This window comes from Papio anubis, chromosome 2 (genome assembly GCF_008728515.1).
Source record: "Papio anubis isolate 15944 chromosome 2, Panubis1.0, whole genome shotgun sequence".
Lineage (NCBI taxonomy): Eukaryota > Metazoa > Chordata > Mammalia > Primates > Cercopithecidae > Papio > Papio anubis.
In genome coordinates this window covers 131386501-131407860 of record NC_044977.1, presented here as the reverse complement: position 1 = coordinate 131407860, position 21360 = coordinate 131386501, and the positions used below count along the sequence as shown (strand labels likewise).

Here is a 21360-nt window from a genome sequence, read left to right as displayed (position 1 = left end):
ATGTAGTTCTTGTTGATCACTGGTAAGGAGTAACAGGGACTTACTAGTTAAGGTGGTAGAATTATAGATGCCATCTTTATTTCCATTATTATAGTTATAATTTTTGTACAAAAAAGTAAATTAATATGTTTTAATTTATAGCCTATCAAATCTTCATAAATACACTCAGTAAAATTATACTTTCCTGGGGTGTATACTAAACTATGACAAACACCTACCCTCAAGGAAATAATTCAGTAAATACAACTCCCATTGAGTTATACAGGATGTGACTTTAAGGCTTTAGTTGTGGTAAAAGGCACGGTTGGGGTATAGAATGAGGAACTAAGGACTCCTTAGTTCTCTTAACTTTAACATTTAATTTGTGGTCCCATTAAGTCAGTTATGACACCATTTCCTTTTTTATGAACCTTTCTTCATCGTATTTATCTTCCCTTTTGGGACAAAGAGATAATTCATTTCCTGCTTATAAAACAAATTTGTAAACAATAATGTTAAAAAAACAGGTATAACTTATACAATAAAAGAAAATAAGCTTATAAAGAAAAAGTTAAGTAATTCCTTTGTTATGTGGTTTTTAACCACATTCCTTCAATCAAAATACAAGCTATGGAAACAAATATGGAAATAAATAATTTATTTATGATAAATAAGCAAGGTCAATAGATAGGACTCATTAGTTACTCTCCTTAACCACTAAAAATTCAAAATGGATATAACATCAAAAGCCTTGATCTTTATTACAACCATTCCTTACATTTAAAATAAAATATTAAGCATGAAACTACTGTATATGTGAACATTTTCTTTTCTAGAAGGAAATAAACTACATAGCTATACAACTTTCAATTTGGGTGGTTCTAATAAAGATCATTATTAAAAGTGGAAGAATCAGCTTCACAGAATAATTTCTATTATTATGAAATCCATCCACTAGCATTTAAAAAATCTATAATATTTCAAGCTTTTAAAATATACTTATTAAAGTATGAATTATTCCCACTGCTATGTTTCACTTTGCAAAGTCAGCAGGGAAATAACAAATTTAGCCTTTGGATTGAATTACTTTAAAACAAAGAGTGTAGCAAATTATGTAACAAAATGTTATTTATTTCATCATTAACAAAAATGGACAAAAAACAAATAGCTTTATAATAGTTTTTTACTTTTTATATCGGAAATTTTAATTTATGCCCCATTTCTGCTAAGACACTCAAAAAGATCTTGTTTTTCTAACTTTGTACACTAAAATCATGTGACCTTTTTGACATTTTTTAAGAAACCACATGCACCTGGGGTTGTGTTAAATGTCAGACCCTTATCTCTCCATAAAACAAATTATCTAAATTCTTTCAACCTGTTGAAGGCATTTTAAACCACAGAAGAGGAGACAAAAATGTATTTCAATTGTTTTAAGGAAGTACATGGTCAAATATACCATGTTTTTCACATTCACACTATAAAAGTATCCCCTAAAAACATTGTTTTTGTATGTTTTTAAGAATGCCTTTGAAACAAACTGTTCACTACTATAATAAAGCATTAGCTATCTTTGCCTTGAATGCAGTATTGGTCTACATTGAGTGAACAGAAGTAAAGTACTTGAAATAGAGTCTGGCACTATATAGCACTATCTGTTAACTACTACTACTACTACAAATTATTTTGTAATGTAATAAGCAAGCATTTGCTTACTGTATTGTTCATAGTAGTAGCCATTTGATTTTTTTTTTTTTTTTTCTGTTTTGGCCAAATCATTGGCATTCAAAAACCAAGAATGGTTTCCTTTTCATTTCATTTGTAGGAGACATGAGCTAACAATACTTAGTCAAGTGGGATTTATTCAAAAAATTCCAGGCTCCATGCTTACGTATGTCACTGGATCAATACAAGAAAAAGTTTAAATAAAGGCTTTTTTTTTTTTTTTTTTTTTTTTTTTTTAGTTTCTATCTTCAACCACTTCTCCCTTGGGGGGTCTCAACTTTCCCCATAGTTTCACCTTTCACTTAATGTAACTGACTCCCAAATTAATATTTTAGCCTTTACCTCTGAGCTCCAACACATTTCTACTTGATCCAAAGAGATCTCCATCACAGAGCTTCAAATTCTACATATCCAAAACCATCATCCCTTCACATATATTTCCTAATTTATCCCTCTTTGAAGTCTTTACCCTTACAGGGTACATCCCTCTCAGTCCCTGAGAACTATTCACTTTTCCAACTACTGTTGTCACTGCCTCTATTCAAGCCTTAACCGCTGCCTTCGTTCAAGTTTTCATTAGCACTAGAATAGACAATTTCAAATCTTACTGGCCACCTCTATTTAATCTCTACCTCCTCTAGTTTTATTATTACTGCAAAGGGAATCTTTCTAAAAGATTGGCATTATCTTTTACTTTCCTGGTCAATTTTTTAAAGGTTTTGTATGCTTATAGAATAAATGCCAAACCCCTTCCTTTAGTATCCAGGACTGTCAGTGTTTTGGTCCCCTTGGCAGTACTATCCTTCACATGGCCTACACTCTGGCCCAAGAAGTTAGCTCCCACTCACCTGATTTCTATGTCTCACAGTCTTCTGTCTCTAAGCCTCTTATGATGCCAAGCTTCTTAACAGCTTCACTCCAATGCCAACAAGACCATTTCCTTTCCTATTTCTTCACTCTTCAAAGCCCAGTTCAAAATATGCTGCAATATTTGCCAGGAAGACTTCCCAATACCTTCTCTCTCCCCAGAGCATTAATCTTAACCCTCTGGTCCACTCCTACCTGCCACCAACAGCACCTTAAGCACATTCCCTTGTATTACAATTATTTATTTATTTATTTTTATTGATTGATTTTTTTGAGAAAGGGTCTTACTCTGGCGCCCAGGCTGGAGTGCAGCGACATGATCACAGCTCACTGTAACCTCAACGCCTGTGGGCTCAGGTGATCCTCCCACCTCAGTCTTCTGAGTAGCTGGGACTATAGGGATGCACCACTATGCCTAGCTAACTTTTGTATTTTTTGTAGAGACAGAGTTTTCCCATGTTGCCCAGGCTGATCTCCAGCTCCTGGGCTCAAGTGATCTGCCCACCTCAGCCTCTCAAGTGTTGAGATTACAGGCATAAGCCACTGTGCCCAGCCACAATTATTTACATTTACAGTTTACCTCCTTTACTAAATTCATTATAGACAAGTTCCATGTTTTGTTGTTCTATTCCTCCACTTGAAAACAGTGTGGGAAAAATGTCCTTAAAGGTTTGCAGCATTACTTTATATACTTTAATTAGAGATTAAAACTGGAACAATACACAAAACATATGGCCTAAGTATAATTATCTCTGGTGTACATATTATTTTTCTCTAATAAGGAACAATAAATTCCCCATAATACCATTAAGAATCATTTTTAAACTAAGTCAAATCCCCCCAACCAAAACTGAGATTAAAGTATCTTTTGGATTAGAAGAGAAGTTAATGACTATGGCTTTTTCTATCCAAACATCTGGCTCCAATAGTCAAGGAATGAATTCAGGAATTAATCTCTATTCATCAAGAAATAAGTATAATTAACACACATAGACAAAGCCACACGGATGCTTTCAACACTGTTTACAGAATTCCAAATTTTATGATAATTCAGGTTTATGTTATTTCATTTTTGTGTCAAAATTTAGTTTCTCCCTTCAAAGGAGGCAACAGTCTTGCACCCCCAGCTGCCTTGGCCTTCTTACTTGAGCCTTTAGCATCCAGCTCTCAGTAGTTCAGATTTACAATCACCCTCAAAACTTGCAGTGCCTAATAGATCAAAGAAACTTTATAAGTAATTAGGGACCTTTCCTTTTGGGTTAGTGTCATTATAACAACTTAACTGCTCTACTGATTTTTCTGGAGACGAAAAAGGAAAAGTCTATGCCTTATTAGGAAAGTGTTGGTGGCACCAATGATTAAAAACTCAAAAATTAGATGCATAGTTCTATAGTAAGTTTGTAATTCTTAGTCCAGAAAAAGATATCAGATTACTCTGTTGAAATACCAAGAGGTTAGCCAAAATGGGGATATCTAGCTAATTTAATTCTGCTTATTAATTCATAATTAACAAACTTTGAATGAGAACAATAAAATTAAAATAGGACAACAATGATAGTCATTTCAAAGTCATTTGATGTTAAGGAAAACACATTTTAAATGTTGATGGGTAATATCATTACATGATATAACGAATACATCAGAAAATCACCCGTACTTTATGGTATATTCTGTATTTTAGTTTTTAAGAAAATCTTGTTTACCCATCTATGAAGGCAGTGAGGGGAAGAGCATCACCATCCCTCTCTAAAATAAACACCTCACACAAAAACTAACTCAAAATGGATCACAGACCTGAATGTAAGCACTGAAATATAAGTGAAATTTTTATGGCATGGGATTAGGCAATGGCTTCGTCACTATAATATGAAAAGCAGAAGTAAATTTTGTATTTTTTGTTGAGTTGAGGTTTCACCATGCTGCCAAGGCTGGTCTCAAATTCCTGAGCTCAAGTGATCCACCCACCTCGGCCTCCCAAAGTGCTGGGATTACAGGAGTGAGCCACGATGCCTGGCCAAAATGTCCTGATTTTTAATACTGGGCCTCTACCATGCTGGTGGGCCAGATTAAGCTCAGAGGCCATCTAATTGTGATCTCCAATTTTCTTCATTTGTGAACATGTGCTTCCAACTAGCCTTTTCAAGTCTGAAGACTCTGAATGCATTTTCCCCATGAGAATAAAATAAGTAGCAATTTGGTTCCAGACTCATTATACAGGAAAACTACAGCACTAAACTACTAGCACTATTATCACCTAAAACAGTGATCCCCAGCCTTTTTGGCACCAGGAACTGGTTTTGTGGAAGACAATTTTTCCATGGACCAGGTGGGGGATGGTTCAGGATGATTCAAGGGCATCATATTTATTGTGCATTTTATTTCTATTTTTACATTGTAATATATAATTAAATAATTATACAACTCACCATAATGTAGAATCAGTGGGAGCCCTGAACTTGTTTTCCTGCAACTAGATGGTCCCATCTCGGGGTGATGGGAGACAGTGACAGATCATCAGGCATCAGATTCTCATAAGGAGTGAACAAGCCAGATCCCTCGTATGCACAGTTCACAATAGGATTTGCACTTCTATGAGAATCTAATGTCACCACTGATGTGACAGGAGGTGGAGCTTAGGCAGTAATGGAAGTGATGGGGAGCAGCTGTAAATATAGATAAAGCTTTACTTGCTCGCCCACCTACCGCTCATCTCCTGCTGTAATGCCCAGCTAACACATAACAGACAGCTACTGGTCTGTGGCCCAAGGGTTGGGGACCCCTGACCTAGACTAAACAATTAACAATGTTTGTATTAAACAACTTATTCCAAGTTTCCATTTTAGACTCTAGAACATCTGAAATGGTGAATCCACAGGTAGTAAATGGGAAGGAGGTAACACAAAAATTGAAGGAAGTGGAAGCAGCACTGGGAGGGTACTGGTGAAGGGTCTCGGGAAAGAATTCAAATCTTCAGACTCGCACAGTGGCTCACACCTGTAATCCCAACACTTTGGGAGGCTGAAGCAGGAGGATCACTTGAGCCCAGGAGTTCAAGACCAGCCCGGGAACATGGCAAAATCTCGTCTCTACCAGAAAAAATATCTATATATACAACAAATTAGCCAGGTGTGGTGGCACACACATGTACTCCCAGCAACTTGGGAAGCCAAGGTGGCAAGACCGATTGAGCCCGGGAGGAGTAGGTTACAGGGAGCCAAGATTGTGCCACTGTACTCCAGTTGGGTTACAGACAAAGATCCTGTCAAAAAAGAAAGGAAGGAAGGAAGGAGGGAAGGAAGGAGGGAAGGAAGGGAGGGAGGGAGGGAGGGAGGGAGGAAGGAAAAATCTTCTATGGTGGATAGTGGCATTGGCTTTTAGAATTTCTCTGAAGATCTGTGTCATCTATAGGCAACAAATTGACAGGAGAAAGAGAAAAGAAAAGAAAAATGGATATAGCATTTCAGCTGCTGCACACTGTCTCAGCAGTAGCAGTAGCTGAAATTCCTGTAGTTCTTCCAAGAGCCAGTGATCTCTGGAAGAATTCTGTCAATTACTCGTAAGTCATTCATCACAAATTAAGAATGTCAAATAATTAGCCTTAAAAGAAAAATCTATGAAGCCAAAGGTAAATCCATCTGCCTACTAGAAGATTAAAGTAAGATTTATGTTCTAAAGGTACATGTATTACTAAAGTAACAATAAGTTGACTTTTGCTGTTAACTGAAATTTACCCATGGCTACTTCTATGAACTCTGAATTTTCTACTCATAAATAAATATTCTACCTTGAGATTATCTGTAGCAAACATTTAAGCTCAGAAAAGAAATACTACCTAGTATTGCTGGTTACCTTTGCTAACATTCAGTTAATATATAGCTAAAGAAATGCAAGTGATTTGAACCTTATCCTAAAAGTAAACGTGATTTTTAAAATAAAATTTGGAAATTTTTGGAAGTCAGTTATTGAAAATGTTTCACAATATGACTTTATCAAATAGTTCTGAGGAATAGTCCTCAAGTTTTTTGGCAACCTGAAGATCAGCTGATACACGCTCAGGTAAACATTAAAACTGCTTACTGTTCCTATGTAAAATCTAACTAAGAAAATTAATCTGTTACACAGAAAAAAATCATATGTAATCTAACTTCTAACAGGAAGGACCACTGGATTGATTTTATGGCCACTCCTTTCTATTAACATAAAAAATTAAGATGCTACTCTAAATAGTGTGGTTTACCAAATTTCAGATTCTTAGTGTGTCTGTTCCCCTCCATTAGTATAGAAATCAAACATACAACTTAATTTGGAAGGGGTGTTAATATTATGAAGAGTTATTGGGAGTTTTTAAGTAAGGAGATACTCAATGTCTTTTCGTACTATGATTTACTAAACTAGACAGCCAATTCCATTCTATGTAAGAAATGCTTCAAACGTTTCACAATTATTTTTTGAAAATATTTAGCTTATAACTGCCTTTACAGAGATTCACTAACATAAAGAAGAAGCCCTTGAGTACTTCTTATAGTTCTTGGCTTGAAATAATAGCGTTACCATGGTACATCAGGTACCAAGCAAAGCAAGACAAAAAAGTGTAAAAAATAAGAGATTACAGATTTTGAACTCAACCAAAGTCAGTCTCAACCACCATATTAGATTTTTTCTAAAACAAAACTTTAAGGCATTTTTGTATTGTATAATTTGCAAAAATGAAATTGTCAATTGTAAACCATACCTTGCTGAGCTAAAGTAGATCTAAGCATCCCAGTCTTTGACCAAATTTTTATTTGCCCATCTTCTCCAACTATACAGGGAAAAAAAATTTAATCAGTATTTTTACCTATAGGAAATAAATTTAAACATTAAATTTGCATATAAAAATTAACAGTATCTATACTACTGCATATTCTTTTTTTTTCTAGGCTTCCTCAAATCATGGAGTATTACTGCATATTTAAAATTCAGATACAGTTTAATTAAATGGCAGAGTACTTTATAACTGTATCATTTAATAGAAATTACTTTGAAATGATTTTATCAAAGTAGCTTAACTTTCATGACTAAAATTTTTATTTCCTTCAATCTTAGAAGACTTATAAGTATATTACGCAAATAATGTTTCCTTTGTCACTGCAATCTCCATCTTAGAATTCCAAGAAAAGTGTTTCCAGTGTAATAAGCAGAGCTGCAGCCAAATTCCAATGAGCTGGGGACTGAATGAAGTGAGGTAATAGACTACTCTTTTGAACAGCTTGGCTGAAAAAGGGAGAAAGAAAATAGCTGCAGGTAGAGAGAGTTGTTTGTTAAGAGAGGGATTTCTATTTCTTCTTAATTTTTAAGATGGGTGATATCTGAACATATTTACATGCTGATAAAGAAACCGTTGGAAAAGATGTTAAAGATACAAGTAAGAGAAGTGCCAGTTCACTGAGGAAAGTCCTAGAGAAGGCCCAGAGTATAGGCATGGTGGTTTTAAAATACATCCTCAAGTTCTTTGTTATTCTTCCCTTCAAGTGGCACAGTTTAATTTCCCTCTCTTCCAGTGTGGGCTGTACTTAGTGACTTGCTAAGTTAACAGAAGATAACTGAAACAGAGTATAATGTCTGAGGATGCACTACAAAAGATATAGTAGCTTCTACCTGGCTCTCTTTTGGATCACTGGGAGACACCAGCTGTCATGTTGTAAAAACACTTAAGCAGCCCTATGGAAATGCCTGTGTGGCAAGGAATTAATTAAGGTCTCCTTCCAAAGCCAGGGAAGAACTAAGGCCTCCTGCCAACAACCATGTGAGTAAGACATCTTGGAAGTAGATCCTCCAGCCCCAGACAAGCCTTCATATGACTGCCGCCCCATCCAACAATTTGACCAGAACCTCATGAGAGGCTCTGAGTGAGACAGAACCACCCACCTAAACTGTTCCCTGACCCACGGAAACTATCAGGTACTATATGCTTATTATTTTAAGTCACTAACGATTAATTTGTTATAAGCAATATATAACTAATGTAATAGGTGAAGTTAAGAATCCTTAGAGTAGGGCAGGGACGGGAAAGAGACAGAATGGGGATAACGGTCAGTTAAATGAGAATATTTGGAATTTTCAAATTTTAAAGAATTACAACTTTTATTTATCCCATATTTGGCCATTCCAAAAGCCTTCTTTGACAGAACAGTCTCCAAAGGTCACATAAGAAAATGATTAATATAACATTCTGAATTATAACATTTATATAGCAGTGTAGAACAACACTATGCCAATTATTTGCTATCAGACAATGCTATTAGACATTATTGCTAAATGAAAATATTCTGTTTCTTTGGAAATTTTTCTTTAAAATATTCATTTCAAAAGTCATTTTAACAGACAACTTACCTGTAACTAATGCTGTTCCTTCATAATTCCATCTTCCTGCAAGTACTGCTCCACAGTGAGCTTCTATACTTTTTTCTACTCTTCCTAATTTGGAAATCAGATGAAATTTACCTAAAAGAAATTACATTTGAAAAATCTATTTTATTTATTCAATCAACAAAGCACCTACTACTAGACTAAGTAACAGGCACTAGAGGCATAAAGGCAAATATTAACAATATAATTATTCTTAATCTCACACATAAATCTGTTGGAAAATAGGCACAAAAACAAAACTATTTAAATATTTTAAAATAAATTGAAAATGCATATGCTTACTTGGTTCAAAATAATTATATATGTTCAAAATAGGGAAAAATTCAAATTCATAAACCTTTTGATTTAGTTAACATAATTTAAATACCTATGGTCTGGGTATATGTCTATGCTTCAGAAACAATGTGCCAATAAATATGCCACACCTATGGATGAGAAAGTGTTTTAAATTACCAGCTGTATATTACTAGACTTAATGATCATTCAGAAACCAAATGATCCTTTCTTGGCTTCTTGTATCACTTATTCTTTGCACTGTTGACTTGTCTCTCTGACATCTCTTATATAATTAGCTTATGTCCTTTAAAGTTACAGTGTTTTTACTTTTTGCCAATATATGTACAAACTTCTGCAACTAAGTGGCTTGCTTTTGTCTACCTGTTGCCTGATACAGTATAAAATTATATAAGGCAAGTATTTTATCCATTTTACTATTTTGGTTCCTCTCCTTTATACCTTTTCCAGCTTTTTTATAGTCTATTAAAAAAAAAAAAAAGTCAAGACTGCAAAACTGTGCTTAAATACAAGACTTTCTTGACATTTCTCTTGACCTTCCCTTGGCCACATCACAGCAGAGTTTTATGTCCCTCTGATTTATCATAGCACTGTATACATATGTCTATTATGTTACTTGTTTCAAAGGTTTTATATTCACAGTTCTTAGCTCTGTCCATTGAAAGGGCCTTGAAGCAAATACACCCCATTGGAATGAGCACAGCTAGCACTGTTATCTTGTTTTTTTAAATACCATTAACCACCAGAAAAAGAACAGGTCTCTGTGGAAGATGGCTGATTTGGGGGCTGGGACTAAGAAAGTACAAGATAAGCCTGGAACATCTTGTGCCAGCAAGGAAGTGCTCAAAAAATGATGAGGACACATATAAAATTAAAAAAAAAAAAAATCACTGTGGCTGGCCTGATGGGGCTCTCACTGGCCAAATCTGGGGCACTTTTAACATCAAAATCTAAAAATGATAATAATATATTTATGAAATAAAATGAGAATCCACAAGTGTAATCTGACCCCCCCCCCCCAAAAAAAAAACAAATAAATATATGAACATGGGACAGGAACCTCTTCCTTGGAGTAGAATACCAACTAATCAATATGGAAGGAATTATGGAGTTGGAAAAATTACCATTTGGCAAACCATCTTAGTAATAAATGATTCAGCCAAGAGTCATCAATAGACGTTAAGAGAGTGGGAGGAAGTTTGATGAGGAAGAGAATATTTTTACATAGTCTCAAAGTATCTTTTCACAAATTATTAAGAGGAATAAATAGTAACTTTACAGAATTAACTTAATGAACATGAACTTTTTAACTTATAATTAAGGTTAACATCACCAATAATGGGTCAAACCAACATCATTAATCTCCTAATCTGATGCCCCAAGTATTCCTGCTAAGGACATATAAATTGAATCTAATCATGAGGAAACATCAGACAAAAACAAATTGAAGAACTATAAAATAACAGGCATATATTCTTTAACACTGTCAAGATCATAAAAGACTGAAAAATTGTTCCAGATTAAAGGAAGCTAAAGAGACACAACAAAAGCAATATGTTATCCTGTACCAGCAAAAATAAATTTCTATGGAAAATTAGAATGATTGTTAAAATTTAAATATAAACTATAGATTAGATAATAGTATTGCATCAATGTTAAATGTCCTGATTTTTATCAACAAATTGTGGCAATGTAACAGAAACTTATTCTGAGGAAATGCATTGAAGTATTTATGGTTAAAAGTACATGTCTACAAATTGCTCTCACATCTTTCAGGAAAAGGGTGGATGTTGAGGGGGAGGGAGGTTTGTATAAAAAGAAACAGAGCCAATACTTTGTCCCAATGTATAAGGGACAAAATGTTAAACTAGTTAATCTGGATAAAGGACCTGCAGGAATTGTTTGTACGATTCTTAAAACTTTTCTGTAAATGCAAAATTAAATCAAAATTGTTTAAGTCAAATGTTCCCTTTATCATCTGAGGTAAATTAAATTCTAGCTGTGGTTCAGGGTCAATCTTCTAAGCGCCAGGCACTCTACAAAGTGATTTTACACATGTATCTCATTTAATCAAGTTTCTGAAAAACAAAGTTTTAAAAAACTACCACAAGTCTCTCGGTAAATGAGGTGTAATCTGATATTATTGTTTGGCCTAACATCCTTTCCATCTTCAGGTTACAAAAGCCCTCTTCTCTTCTCTTTCTCTTTCCAGCTGCATGTGGATGGCCTGAGGCTGGATATGCTCAATCAGTGTCCCATTGTCTTTTTTTTTTTTTTTTTTGAGACAGAGTCTCGCTCTGTCACCCAGGATGGAGTGCAATGGCAAAATCTCGGCTCACTGCAACCTCTGCCTTCCAGGTTCAAGCAATTCTCCTACCTCAGCCTCCAGAGTAGCTGGGACTATAGGCATGTGCCACTATGCCTGCCTAAATTTTTTTTGTATTTCAGTACAGACAGGGTTTTGTCATGTTGCTCAGGCTGGTCTCGAACTCCTGACCTCAAATGATGCGCCCACCTCAGCCTCCCAAAGTCCATTTCTCTTGACTAAACTGATTGACTCAGTGATGGGCATATGACCCAAGCTCATTTAGGGTCCCTCTGCAAGCTGCCTGCACAAGATACTGAGGAAGAAGCAGTCTTATGAAGTATGATGAGCCTTGGGCTACTGGCCACCGTCATACTCACCACCATGTTCACCATGTGCAAAGAGCCTACCCAAGAGATGGTGAGAACAGGGACCTGATGCAACTAGTGCTTGATCCACCCCTACAGCTAGGTGAACCAAAATACTCCATTTGTGCTTAAGTTAGCCAAGTAAGTTTCTGTTACTTTCAATGAATGTACTCCTAATTGAAACAGCAGGTAAAGTATAACACAGATGAAAACAGTTCATGTACTTCTAAGAAAACAAATATAAAAACATACCCTTAAAAAGTGAAAAAAAAATCATACTTTCTATTCACCAATAAGAAAGCTGCGGTCAAATTATAAAACTCTTCAACTCTGTAACTGAAAATTAACATGTACTGAAAAATAAAGTATATATTTTAACAGATACCTTACTAAATGAATATGTATATCTTTTCAGTGTGGTTATATTAAGTTAAATTTGAAGAATTTAGAAACTAAAACTATGAGAACAGCTTAACTCAACTCATAAGAGTACTAAAAAAGTAAAGCCAGCTGGGCATGGTGGCTCATACCTGTAATCCCAGCACTTTGGGAGGCCAAGGCAGGAGGAATGCTTGAGGCCAGGAGTACAAGACTAGCCTGGGCAACAAGATGAGACCCTGTCTCTACAAAAAAAAAGTTTTAATTAACCGGATGTAATAGTGTGTGCCTGTAGTCCCAGCTACTCACGAGGCTGAGGCAGGAAGATTGTGTTAGCCCAGGAGTTTGAAGCTACAGTGAGCTATGATTACACCACTGCACTCTGGCCTGGGCAACAGAGTGAGACCCTGGTCTCTAAATATATATATATATAATAATGCCAAAGGCCCATATTCAATCCTGGTATATGCCAGTTAAATTAACTTTCTTCCATGACAATAATTTCATAGCCCATACACTAACCAAGTGACTATTCAGAAAAGAAATACAATGTGTGGATAAAAATATGCAGATCCACAAATACCAGTTTTGTAAAACAACTCAAAGCATAAATCATACTATTAAGTCTTTTAAATACAATAGTGAGTATATAATGTTTATTTAAAACTTACCATCAGAACTTGTGAGGACAAAGCTTTCTGCCTGAGTTTGTTTCTTTACACCCAAACTTTTTGGAAACCAGTGAAAATCGATAGGGTAAATATCATCAGGAAGCTTTACTATTTGAGTTGTTTCACTGCTTAACAAGTTCCACTTCACAATCTGGTGATCATCGCTACATGAATACAGCTCTTCAGCAGTAGTCCAGCCCACACAGCTTACTAATTCTTGATGTGTCACCATGTTAAGGAGACATAAAACATAACAAAAGTCTTAAATCTTAATTCACAGATGCAGATTATAAGGTGTAAGTAAAGTGTAATTCACAGATGCAGATTTTAAGGTGTAAGTAAAATAGGGTCAAATGTTTTCAAGCTTCTAAATGTATTTTCCATTTTATGACTAGTATTTTTTTCTATATAAAAGAAAATAAGCATCTATTAAAACAGTTGTAAGAATGGAAAGCAAGAAAGAAATCCAGATGCCAAAAGGAGGAGGAGAAAAGATCTGACCACATGAAAATTTAAAACTTGTGTTACACAATATTCCATAAACAAAGCCAAAAGGTACACAAAAGAAACCTAGTAGATCAAAAGGTATCAAAGAATCTACACTGAACTGTTGGGGGATAGGTAGGGAGCAAAGGGAACTATACTTTTTTCTTTATATATATCTGTATCATTTAAGTTATTAAAATAAGCATGTATTCTTTTGCTAAGGAAAAAATAATCAAGTGTCAAAAGAAGACTGAAATCTAACAGTAGGCTATCCTTTTAAATCACATATTATCATAACAATTCACCTAGGAAAGAACCTATGGTTTAACAGCTGAAACTAAAATCTCACCAAACTTTTTTTAAATTTTTCATTTTATTTCTTCATTTATTTTTAATTGACAATAGCAAACTTTCCTACATTAAAATTAGGAAATAATTCAATTATAATTTACCTCACTTAAAAGATGCATAGTGCTGGATGAGATATGATCCCTAAAATTTTTATTTTATTTAACCCATTTTTTTAGCTCTAACTTATCAGGAGAATTTCTATGTAAGTTGAGATGCTCAGGTAGCCCTCACTTCCTCCATCAGGACAGGGTACTTACCCTAGCAGACTTGTGTACCCACAGGGCATTTCAGTTTTTTATTTACAAAGGATGTTTTCTCTTGCTACATCTGGATTTCTATACTGCCAGATTATTCCTGGTTGAGTTGTTTGTTCTTACTGTTATGATATAATCCTTTTATTTCCTTCATTTCTCACCAATACTTTTACTGTCTTATCTGAGCAATAATATGATAAAGGAAACAGAGACAATGTGCCTAATTATTCTAGTATGTTCCAAGATTTTTTAATACTTCAAAATATGATAGATTAAGCAGAAACCAAAAAAATAAAGAGAGATTATAGAAAGATCTTAAGAGTCTGCACAAAAAGGTAATAAAGAGACACCAGAATACTCAAAACTCAAAACACAAGCTAAACAAAAGGACACTAGATCATTCCTGAAAAAACTGTTGTATTATCACTGCTGTTGCCTAAAGAATGTTAGGTAAAACTAAAATGGGAGTAGCTTAGGTAAAACCTAGAAAGGAAGAAAACTCACACAAACAAATATGCACACATCGCAAACCAAAAATCATTAGCTTATCCTTATATAAATTGCTGTAAGTACATGCTAGATGTCCATGGCATTATCTTCTAACTAATAGGTCAACTAAAACTATGGGAGAAATGAGAAGACAGCCAGATCAAGAAAGTCTAAAAACATTGTTATTTCTTGGTCTGAAAGCAGACAGTAGACATGGTCAAAATCTATACAATTGTGTATGGCATGAACTCTTGAAAGCACACTTTTTTGAAAAGACAGTAAAAATGACTTAAGTAGGAATAAAAAGAATTACGTCTTCACTTAATAGTTAAATAAGCAGACAAGATAATATAAATGAAAACACCTATCAATTTAAAATGTCTGACCAAATGTTTAAATCAGTGTTTTCCTAGTTCTGATGGAGGACCAGATTTTTCTTTATTTTGAATCCATTGCAGATAGATATTTTGTAAGATATAATAAAAATGAAATATTAGAAAATTTGGACATTATAACAACGTCAAATTGCTACAAAAATTTCTCAGCCCTTACTTTCAATTTCTTTATCTATTCTTTCACAGACCTGCAATGAAGTCTACAAAGGATGCTTTGAGTAGAATTAGTCTCAATGTCTAAGAATGATGATACTGGGGCCTGTCATAATTCCTTGACACATAACTGGGGACTCTTGCTGACAAAATATAGGGTCATGTGTTTGAGAAAATATTACTAATTGCCACCTTCTCATGTGAAATAATGAGGATCTGACTGCTCAGATTTCCCCAACTTGTCCTTTACCTTATCATGAATGTAAAGAAATAGAGCATGGCAGAATGAATACATGCTAGATCACACTAGCAAAGAAACTATTTGGTTTTACAAAAGCTTCATTTTGGCCAGGCATGGTGGCTCATGCCTGTATTCCCAGCACTTTGGGAGGCCGGGGCGGGTGGATCACCTGAGGTCGAGAGTTCGAGACCAGCCTGGCCAACATGGTGAACACCATCTCTACTAATAATACAAAAATTAGCCAGGCATGTTGGCGGGTGCCTGTAGTCCGAGCTGCTCATGAGGCTGAGGCAGAAGAATCACTTGAACCCAGGAGGTAGAGGTTGCAGTGAGCCGAGATTGCACCACTGTACTCGAGCTTAGGCAACAAAGTGAGACTCCGTCTAAAAAAACAAAACAAAAAAAGCTTCTTTTTAAGACCCTACTAAAGTAAACAAAAACTGGTTTTTAAGTATTTAAGTATAGTACTTAAAATAAGAAAAATGTCAATAAGAATTTGAAGGTAAGATTTATAGCAAATGGTTCACTTTGGAGAATTACCTAAAACACATGATCTTAAATATTTTAAAACAATTTAGATAAACAGCTACTAAAGAAATGAAAAAAACATCTATTCTTCAACTAGAATATAAAATAGAGAAACTTTTAACAATACTATAATTAAGAAAATCCGTAAGATTTACAACCATTAAAAGGATATGCTTTGGTTCTTTTAAAAGAGTTATCTTCAGTCTCATGACTCCACTTCCAGCAAAAATTTAAGATGCCACTTGATTGTATTTACTGCAAAAATAAAAGGAGAGAAAATATAAAGTCAGCATTAAAAACAAATGTATATGTACACACACAAAAAGCAAACAAAACATCATTGCACCCCAAGGAGCACCTTCAATCCTTCTGACATCAAGTAAATGGAAAGAAAAAGAAAACTAGTTGGTGTGCCAATCCTATCAAGGGATGATGGAGAGCCTTGGGCTGAACCCCAGGAGTCCCCTAAACCTGCCTGAGACAGTCCTACGCAGAACACCACTAGGTAAATCTGGTCAGGTAAAGAATTTCCATGTCCTGTGACCAAATCAAAAAATTCCACAAACTGGGAACTCTTCAATTGCAAATCAATTTTGGTCTTGTCTACTGGATATAAATATCCAAGGTCTGACTGGCTCAGCTACAATTCTAGAATCCATGTGGAAAAATACAACATCATAAATCTAGTGGCCCAATCTGGGGTTAACATTCTGCAGTGGGGCAGATACACTGCCCAACAGTTACGGTTACTACAGTGACAATGTGAAAAATAGGTGACTTATTTAAGGAAGAGGTAATAAACTGCTTATAAAAGTTATGTAAAAATCACAGTGTAATTGCCAAATAAAAACTTAGGAAAAGAAGAATAACATTCCCCAAATAGCCATATCATCAGAAGACACAAATCATTGCTATGAATATAGTTGTCGTACACAAAAAAAAGCTAGAAATCAAGAAAATGCTAAATTGTCTGAGTATGATTTACATTTACAGAATTCTTTCTGAGTAGCATCACTAACCTAAATAGGCAAATATAAATCAAATGAAAGTGTAATTAAAGGGAAACAATCCTCTTTACTAAGTTGAAAATTACTGCTAACTACATCAAAGGAGGTACTGACTATAGATGAGAATTCAGTAGGCCTCCCTTAGATAATTTCTCATTCTCATGAATCCAAGAACCTTTAGATCAGCAAGGTGCTAAATAAAGCTGTATTTCAAAGTACTCTTTTCACTTCTTTCTCTTCCAGTTCTCTTAAGGTGATTTCTGTGGAATATCAAAAGTATGAAACTATGTGTAGCACAGCCAGAGCTAAAATACAATGTCTCCTAGGAACACTTCCTAGGTTCACTTTTTTGGTCTTTAGGAGTTCTCCACCTTCCTCCAAACTCCCTCTTCCATCAGGCCCCCTCTGATTAGACAGGGGAAAAAAGACTAATAACATTTTATGAAATGCTGCTTTTTCACAATAATTGAAATTTACTCAGCTTATAAGGATTTTAAAAGAAGAAAGGCGGACTTTCTCGCTCCCCGGCCATCTTAGTGGCTGCTGTTGCTTGGGGTCCGTCCCGCACCTGAGGCAGGAAGATGGTGGCCGCAAAGAAGACGAAAAAGTCGCTGGAGTCGATCAACTCTAGGCTCCAACTCGTTATGAAAAGTGGGAAGTACGTCCTGGGGTACAAGCAGACTCTGAAGATGATCAGACAAGGCAAAGCGAAATTGGTCATTCTCGCTAACAACTGCCCAGCTTTGAGGAAGTCTGAAATAGAGTACTATGCAATGTTGGCTAAAACTGGTGTCCATCACTACAGTGGAAATAATATTGAACTGGGCACAGCATGCGGAAAATACTACAGAGTGTGCACACTGGCTATCATTGATCCAGGTGACTCTGACATCATTAGAAGCATGCCAGAACAGACTGGTGAAAAGTAAACCATGCAAAATTTTCCTTTAATAAAATTTGCTTGTTTTAAAAACATTGTTAAAAAAAAAAAAAAAAAAAAAGAAGAAAGGCGGATAAATATTTGCTTCTGGAAATGAAAACACAATAGATAACAAAATACACATAAAAACTGAATATACTATTACAATCAGAAACTTAAAAGACATGATGGATTCTACATCAGAAAACCTGAAACTGCCGAAATCCATAATAATTACGATAATTCCTCACGAGAATAAATAATAATCCTCTATAAATAGTAGAAGCAGTATGGTTTTTATAAGAAAGGAATCACTAACCATTCAGAAACATCATGCCAAGGAATCAGAGAAAGTAAGACGATGGCATTCTAACACTGGGAAGATTCTCCCTTAACGATCATCCTCACACATTCCATTTATCTGAGTCCATCTGTATGAATGACATGTGCACTTTCATGTGGGATTGAATAAGGAAATAAAAGAAAAGTAATGTTAAAACATAGCCAATTTGGGGAAGTGCAGAACTGCCTGAATGCTGCATTGAGGTGTTTTTATCTGCCTAAAGGGATTGATCACGAGGATCTGACTAACCAGTGGTATTGGGGCAGGGGCTGGGTTTAGATAATAGAAAGACAATTTTGAGGGTATAGGTAACTTTGCAACTTTACATAGGGAGCAAGTAGCAGCAACTATGTCTTTGCTACTAAAAATCATGTATAAGTTGTTTTTGGTCCAGTATGGGTCAACATTTATGAGGCTTGAGAGGAAAAAATGTGCAACAAAATCTGAGTCCAACCACTAAAATACACAGCAAATCTGGTCACTTCTCAGCACCTCCATCATAATCCAAAGCCACCACCAGCCCCTGCCTCGATTATTGCAGTGGCCTCAAAATTGATCTTCCTATTCCTACATTTACCCCTACAAACTATTCTAAATACACCAGCCAGTAATTCTTTTAAAGTTAAGTCAGAATATGAAGGCCAGTATGCCTAAAATAAAATGAGTGAGGGACTGGCAGGAAATTAGGGAAGGAGAGGGTGGGACACAACATGCAGGGCCTTGGAAAGTCATAATAAAAGCTTTAGTTTTTCTTCTGAATGAACCAAGAAGCCAGTGGAGAGGTTATGAGCAAATAAGCAATATGAACTGACTTACATTTTAAATGGATGTGATGGATGGTATACAATAAAGAGCCTATCCAGAGGGAAAATGAATAAGACTGGATGCAGTAAGACCAGTTGGGATTTCAATAATCCAGAAGAGAAATGAAAGTGACTTAGATAAAGAAGGACAAGGAAGGCAATAGTATAAGCAGCACAAAGCAGTCATATGCTAAATATATTTTGAGGAAAGATTCCAGAAGATTTGCTGGTGAATTGAGTTTAAGAAAAACAGTAGTGGCCAGGCCCAGTGGCTCACGCCTGTAATCCCAACACTCTGGGAGGCAGAAGTGGGCGTATCATGAGGTGAGGAGTTCGAGACCAGCCTGGCCAACATGGTGAAATCCTGTCTCTACTAAAAATACAGAAATTAGCTGGGCGTGGTGGCGCATGTCTGTAATCCCAGCTACTCAGGAGGCTGAGGCAGGAGAATTGCTTCAACCCGGGAGGTGGAGGTTGCAGTGAGCCGAGATCGCACTACTGCACTCCAGCCTGGGCATCAAGCAAGACTCAGTCTCAAAAAATTAAAAAGAAAAACAGTAATAAAAAATGACTATAAAGTTTCAATAGGTAGAATGGAGTTGCCATTTATTGAAATGAGGAAGACTGAGAAACAGGTTGGAAAGGGTGATATCAAACATTCTGTCTTGGATATGTTAAGTACAAGGTTTCTATTAGACAACCCAATGGAAAAGTTAAAGAGAAATGAGATATAATATAGTTAAGTCTGGAGTCAAGTGGGAAGTTGGAGTTGCATATATCAATTAGATATCAACTTGAGGGTTGTCAGCAAAAACATCATATTCAAAGCCATGGAATAAGATGAAATTGCCAAAGATACCATGAAAAAGTGGTAGATTCAATGGCCTGGAAATCTTACTGAGTCTTTAGAATTGTTAGCATTAAGATTCCAGAAGAAGTTAACTAGCAAAAACAAGTGGAGATAGACAATGGGATACTTAAAACAGATTTTAGAGCCAGTATAGATATTGGTAACAATAAGATGGGTTATGACTGTTAAAGTGGGTGGCTGAGGTCAAGGAACTGACAGGCCAGGGATTTATTTGTGGACATTTTAAATCGCTGAAGATAATGACAAGAGTAGTAGTAGAGATAAGGACAATTAGCCAGATGCTAAAATATTCATTGAATGAGGGAAGAGCAAAAGGCTATGCAGATGACCGCATAAAAGCACAGCAGAGAATGGTTCAATCTGGTAGGACTTGTTTCAAAGGGACTAGGAGATTTTAGAGAGGAAGGAGAAAGAGAATCAAGTGTCCAGATACAGTAATAAGAGATAAGACTCTGACGTATGGGAGTTTGGGAGGCAAAATAGCTTCTACTTGAGAGATCTGTAAGAAAAGCAGTTTCCAGCAATGGGCATGGTGGCTCATGCCTGTAATCCTAGCACTTTGGGAGACCGAGGCAGGCGGATCTCACCTGAGGTCGTGAGTTCGAGACCAGTCTGACAAACATGCAGAAACCCTGTCTCTAACTAAAAATACAAAATTAGCCGGGTATGCTGGTGCATGCCTGTAATCCCAGCTACTCGGGAGGCTGAGGCAGGAGAATTGCTTGAACCCGGGAGGTGGAGGTTGTGGTGAGCCGAGATCTCACCATTGCACTCCAGCCTGGGCAACAAGAGTGAAACTCTGTCTCAAAAAAAAAAAAAAAAAAAAGAAAAGCAGTTTCCTTAGGAAACAACCAGATTTAGGTTAGACTTTGAGAGTAAAGGGATCATTCAGAATAAAAGCTAAGGACACTGATTTGGCTAATGACACACTGTGAGGTCTAAAAAAATTTAGATGGTGAAGAACTAATGGTTTAAGATAGATGGTTGGAGATGGTAGAAACAGCTGGCTATCGTGCAATATGCCTTCATCCCTGCTTCTGTGGTATAGGAATCTGAAGTTTCGCTGTACATCTGGCCACCTAGAACAAACACTATGTTTCCTAGCTGCCCTTGAAACTAGGTGTGGCCACCCAAGGCATTAATAATACTGAAACCAACAGTGGCTATTATAATATCATCAACCTACTGGCCCAATCTGGATTTTATATTCTGTGAGGGGTAGAAATGAGGTAAGAGACAGGACTCAACTCCAGAGGCAGGGCTCAGACACAGGACCAGATTGGGTACTGGCTAAAACACAGAAGAGGTGAAAGCACCTCTCTGTAAGACATGCCTATCAGTGTGCCGTATCAGTTTACCATTGCCATGGTAACACCAAGAAGTTACCTGTTTTTCCAGAAATTTCTGCATAGCTCACTTCTTAATTTGCATATAGTTAAAAGTGGGCACAAATATGACTGCAGAAGTGCCTTTGAGCTGCTCCTCTGGGCACAATGCCTATGGGGTAGCCCTGCTCCACAAGGAA

The 21360-nt window shown here is 36.1% G+C and overlaps 2 protein-coding genes across 10 annotated transcripts in view; one reads left to right on the top strand and one right to left on the bottom strand.

Moving 5' to 3' along the window:
- The window catches only part of IFT80 (intraflagellar transport 80), a 195425-nt gene that overhangs the window by 109207 nt on the left and 64858 nt on the right, over nt 1-21360 (bottom strand). For 7 of the 9 annotated variants that reach the window (XM_009201433.3, XM_031663619.1, XM_003894887.3 and 4 more), the window contains 4 exons: nt 16065-16147; nt 12996-13217; nt 8944-9054; nt 7304-7372 (listed from right to left, as the gene is read on the bottom strand). In XM_009201433.3, coding sequence (XP_009199697.2) covers nt 7304-7372; nt 8944-9054; nt 12996-13217; nt 16065-16101 — 439 coding nt within the window. In that variant the 5' untranslated portion in view covers nt 16102-16147. Of the gene's footprint in view, nt 1-7303; nt 7373-8943; nt 9055-12995; nt 13220-16064; nt 16148-18137; nt 18270-21360 lie in introns of those variants that run through there. The other 2 variants (XM_009201434.3, XM_017955750.3) reach the window with 2 other exon arrangements.
- Nucleotides 17404-17874, top strand: LOC101018035 (60S ribosomal protein L30). Its single transcript, XM_003894888.3, has one exon. It carries the CDS (start codon nt 17481-17483, stop codon nt 17826-17828), a length of 348 nt encoding a protein of 115 aa, XP_003894937.1. The 5' UTR covers nt 17404-17480; the 3' UTR covers nt 17829-17874.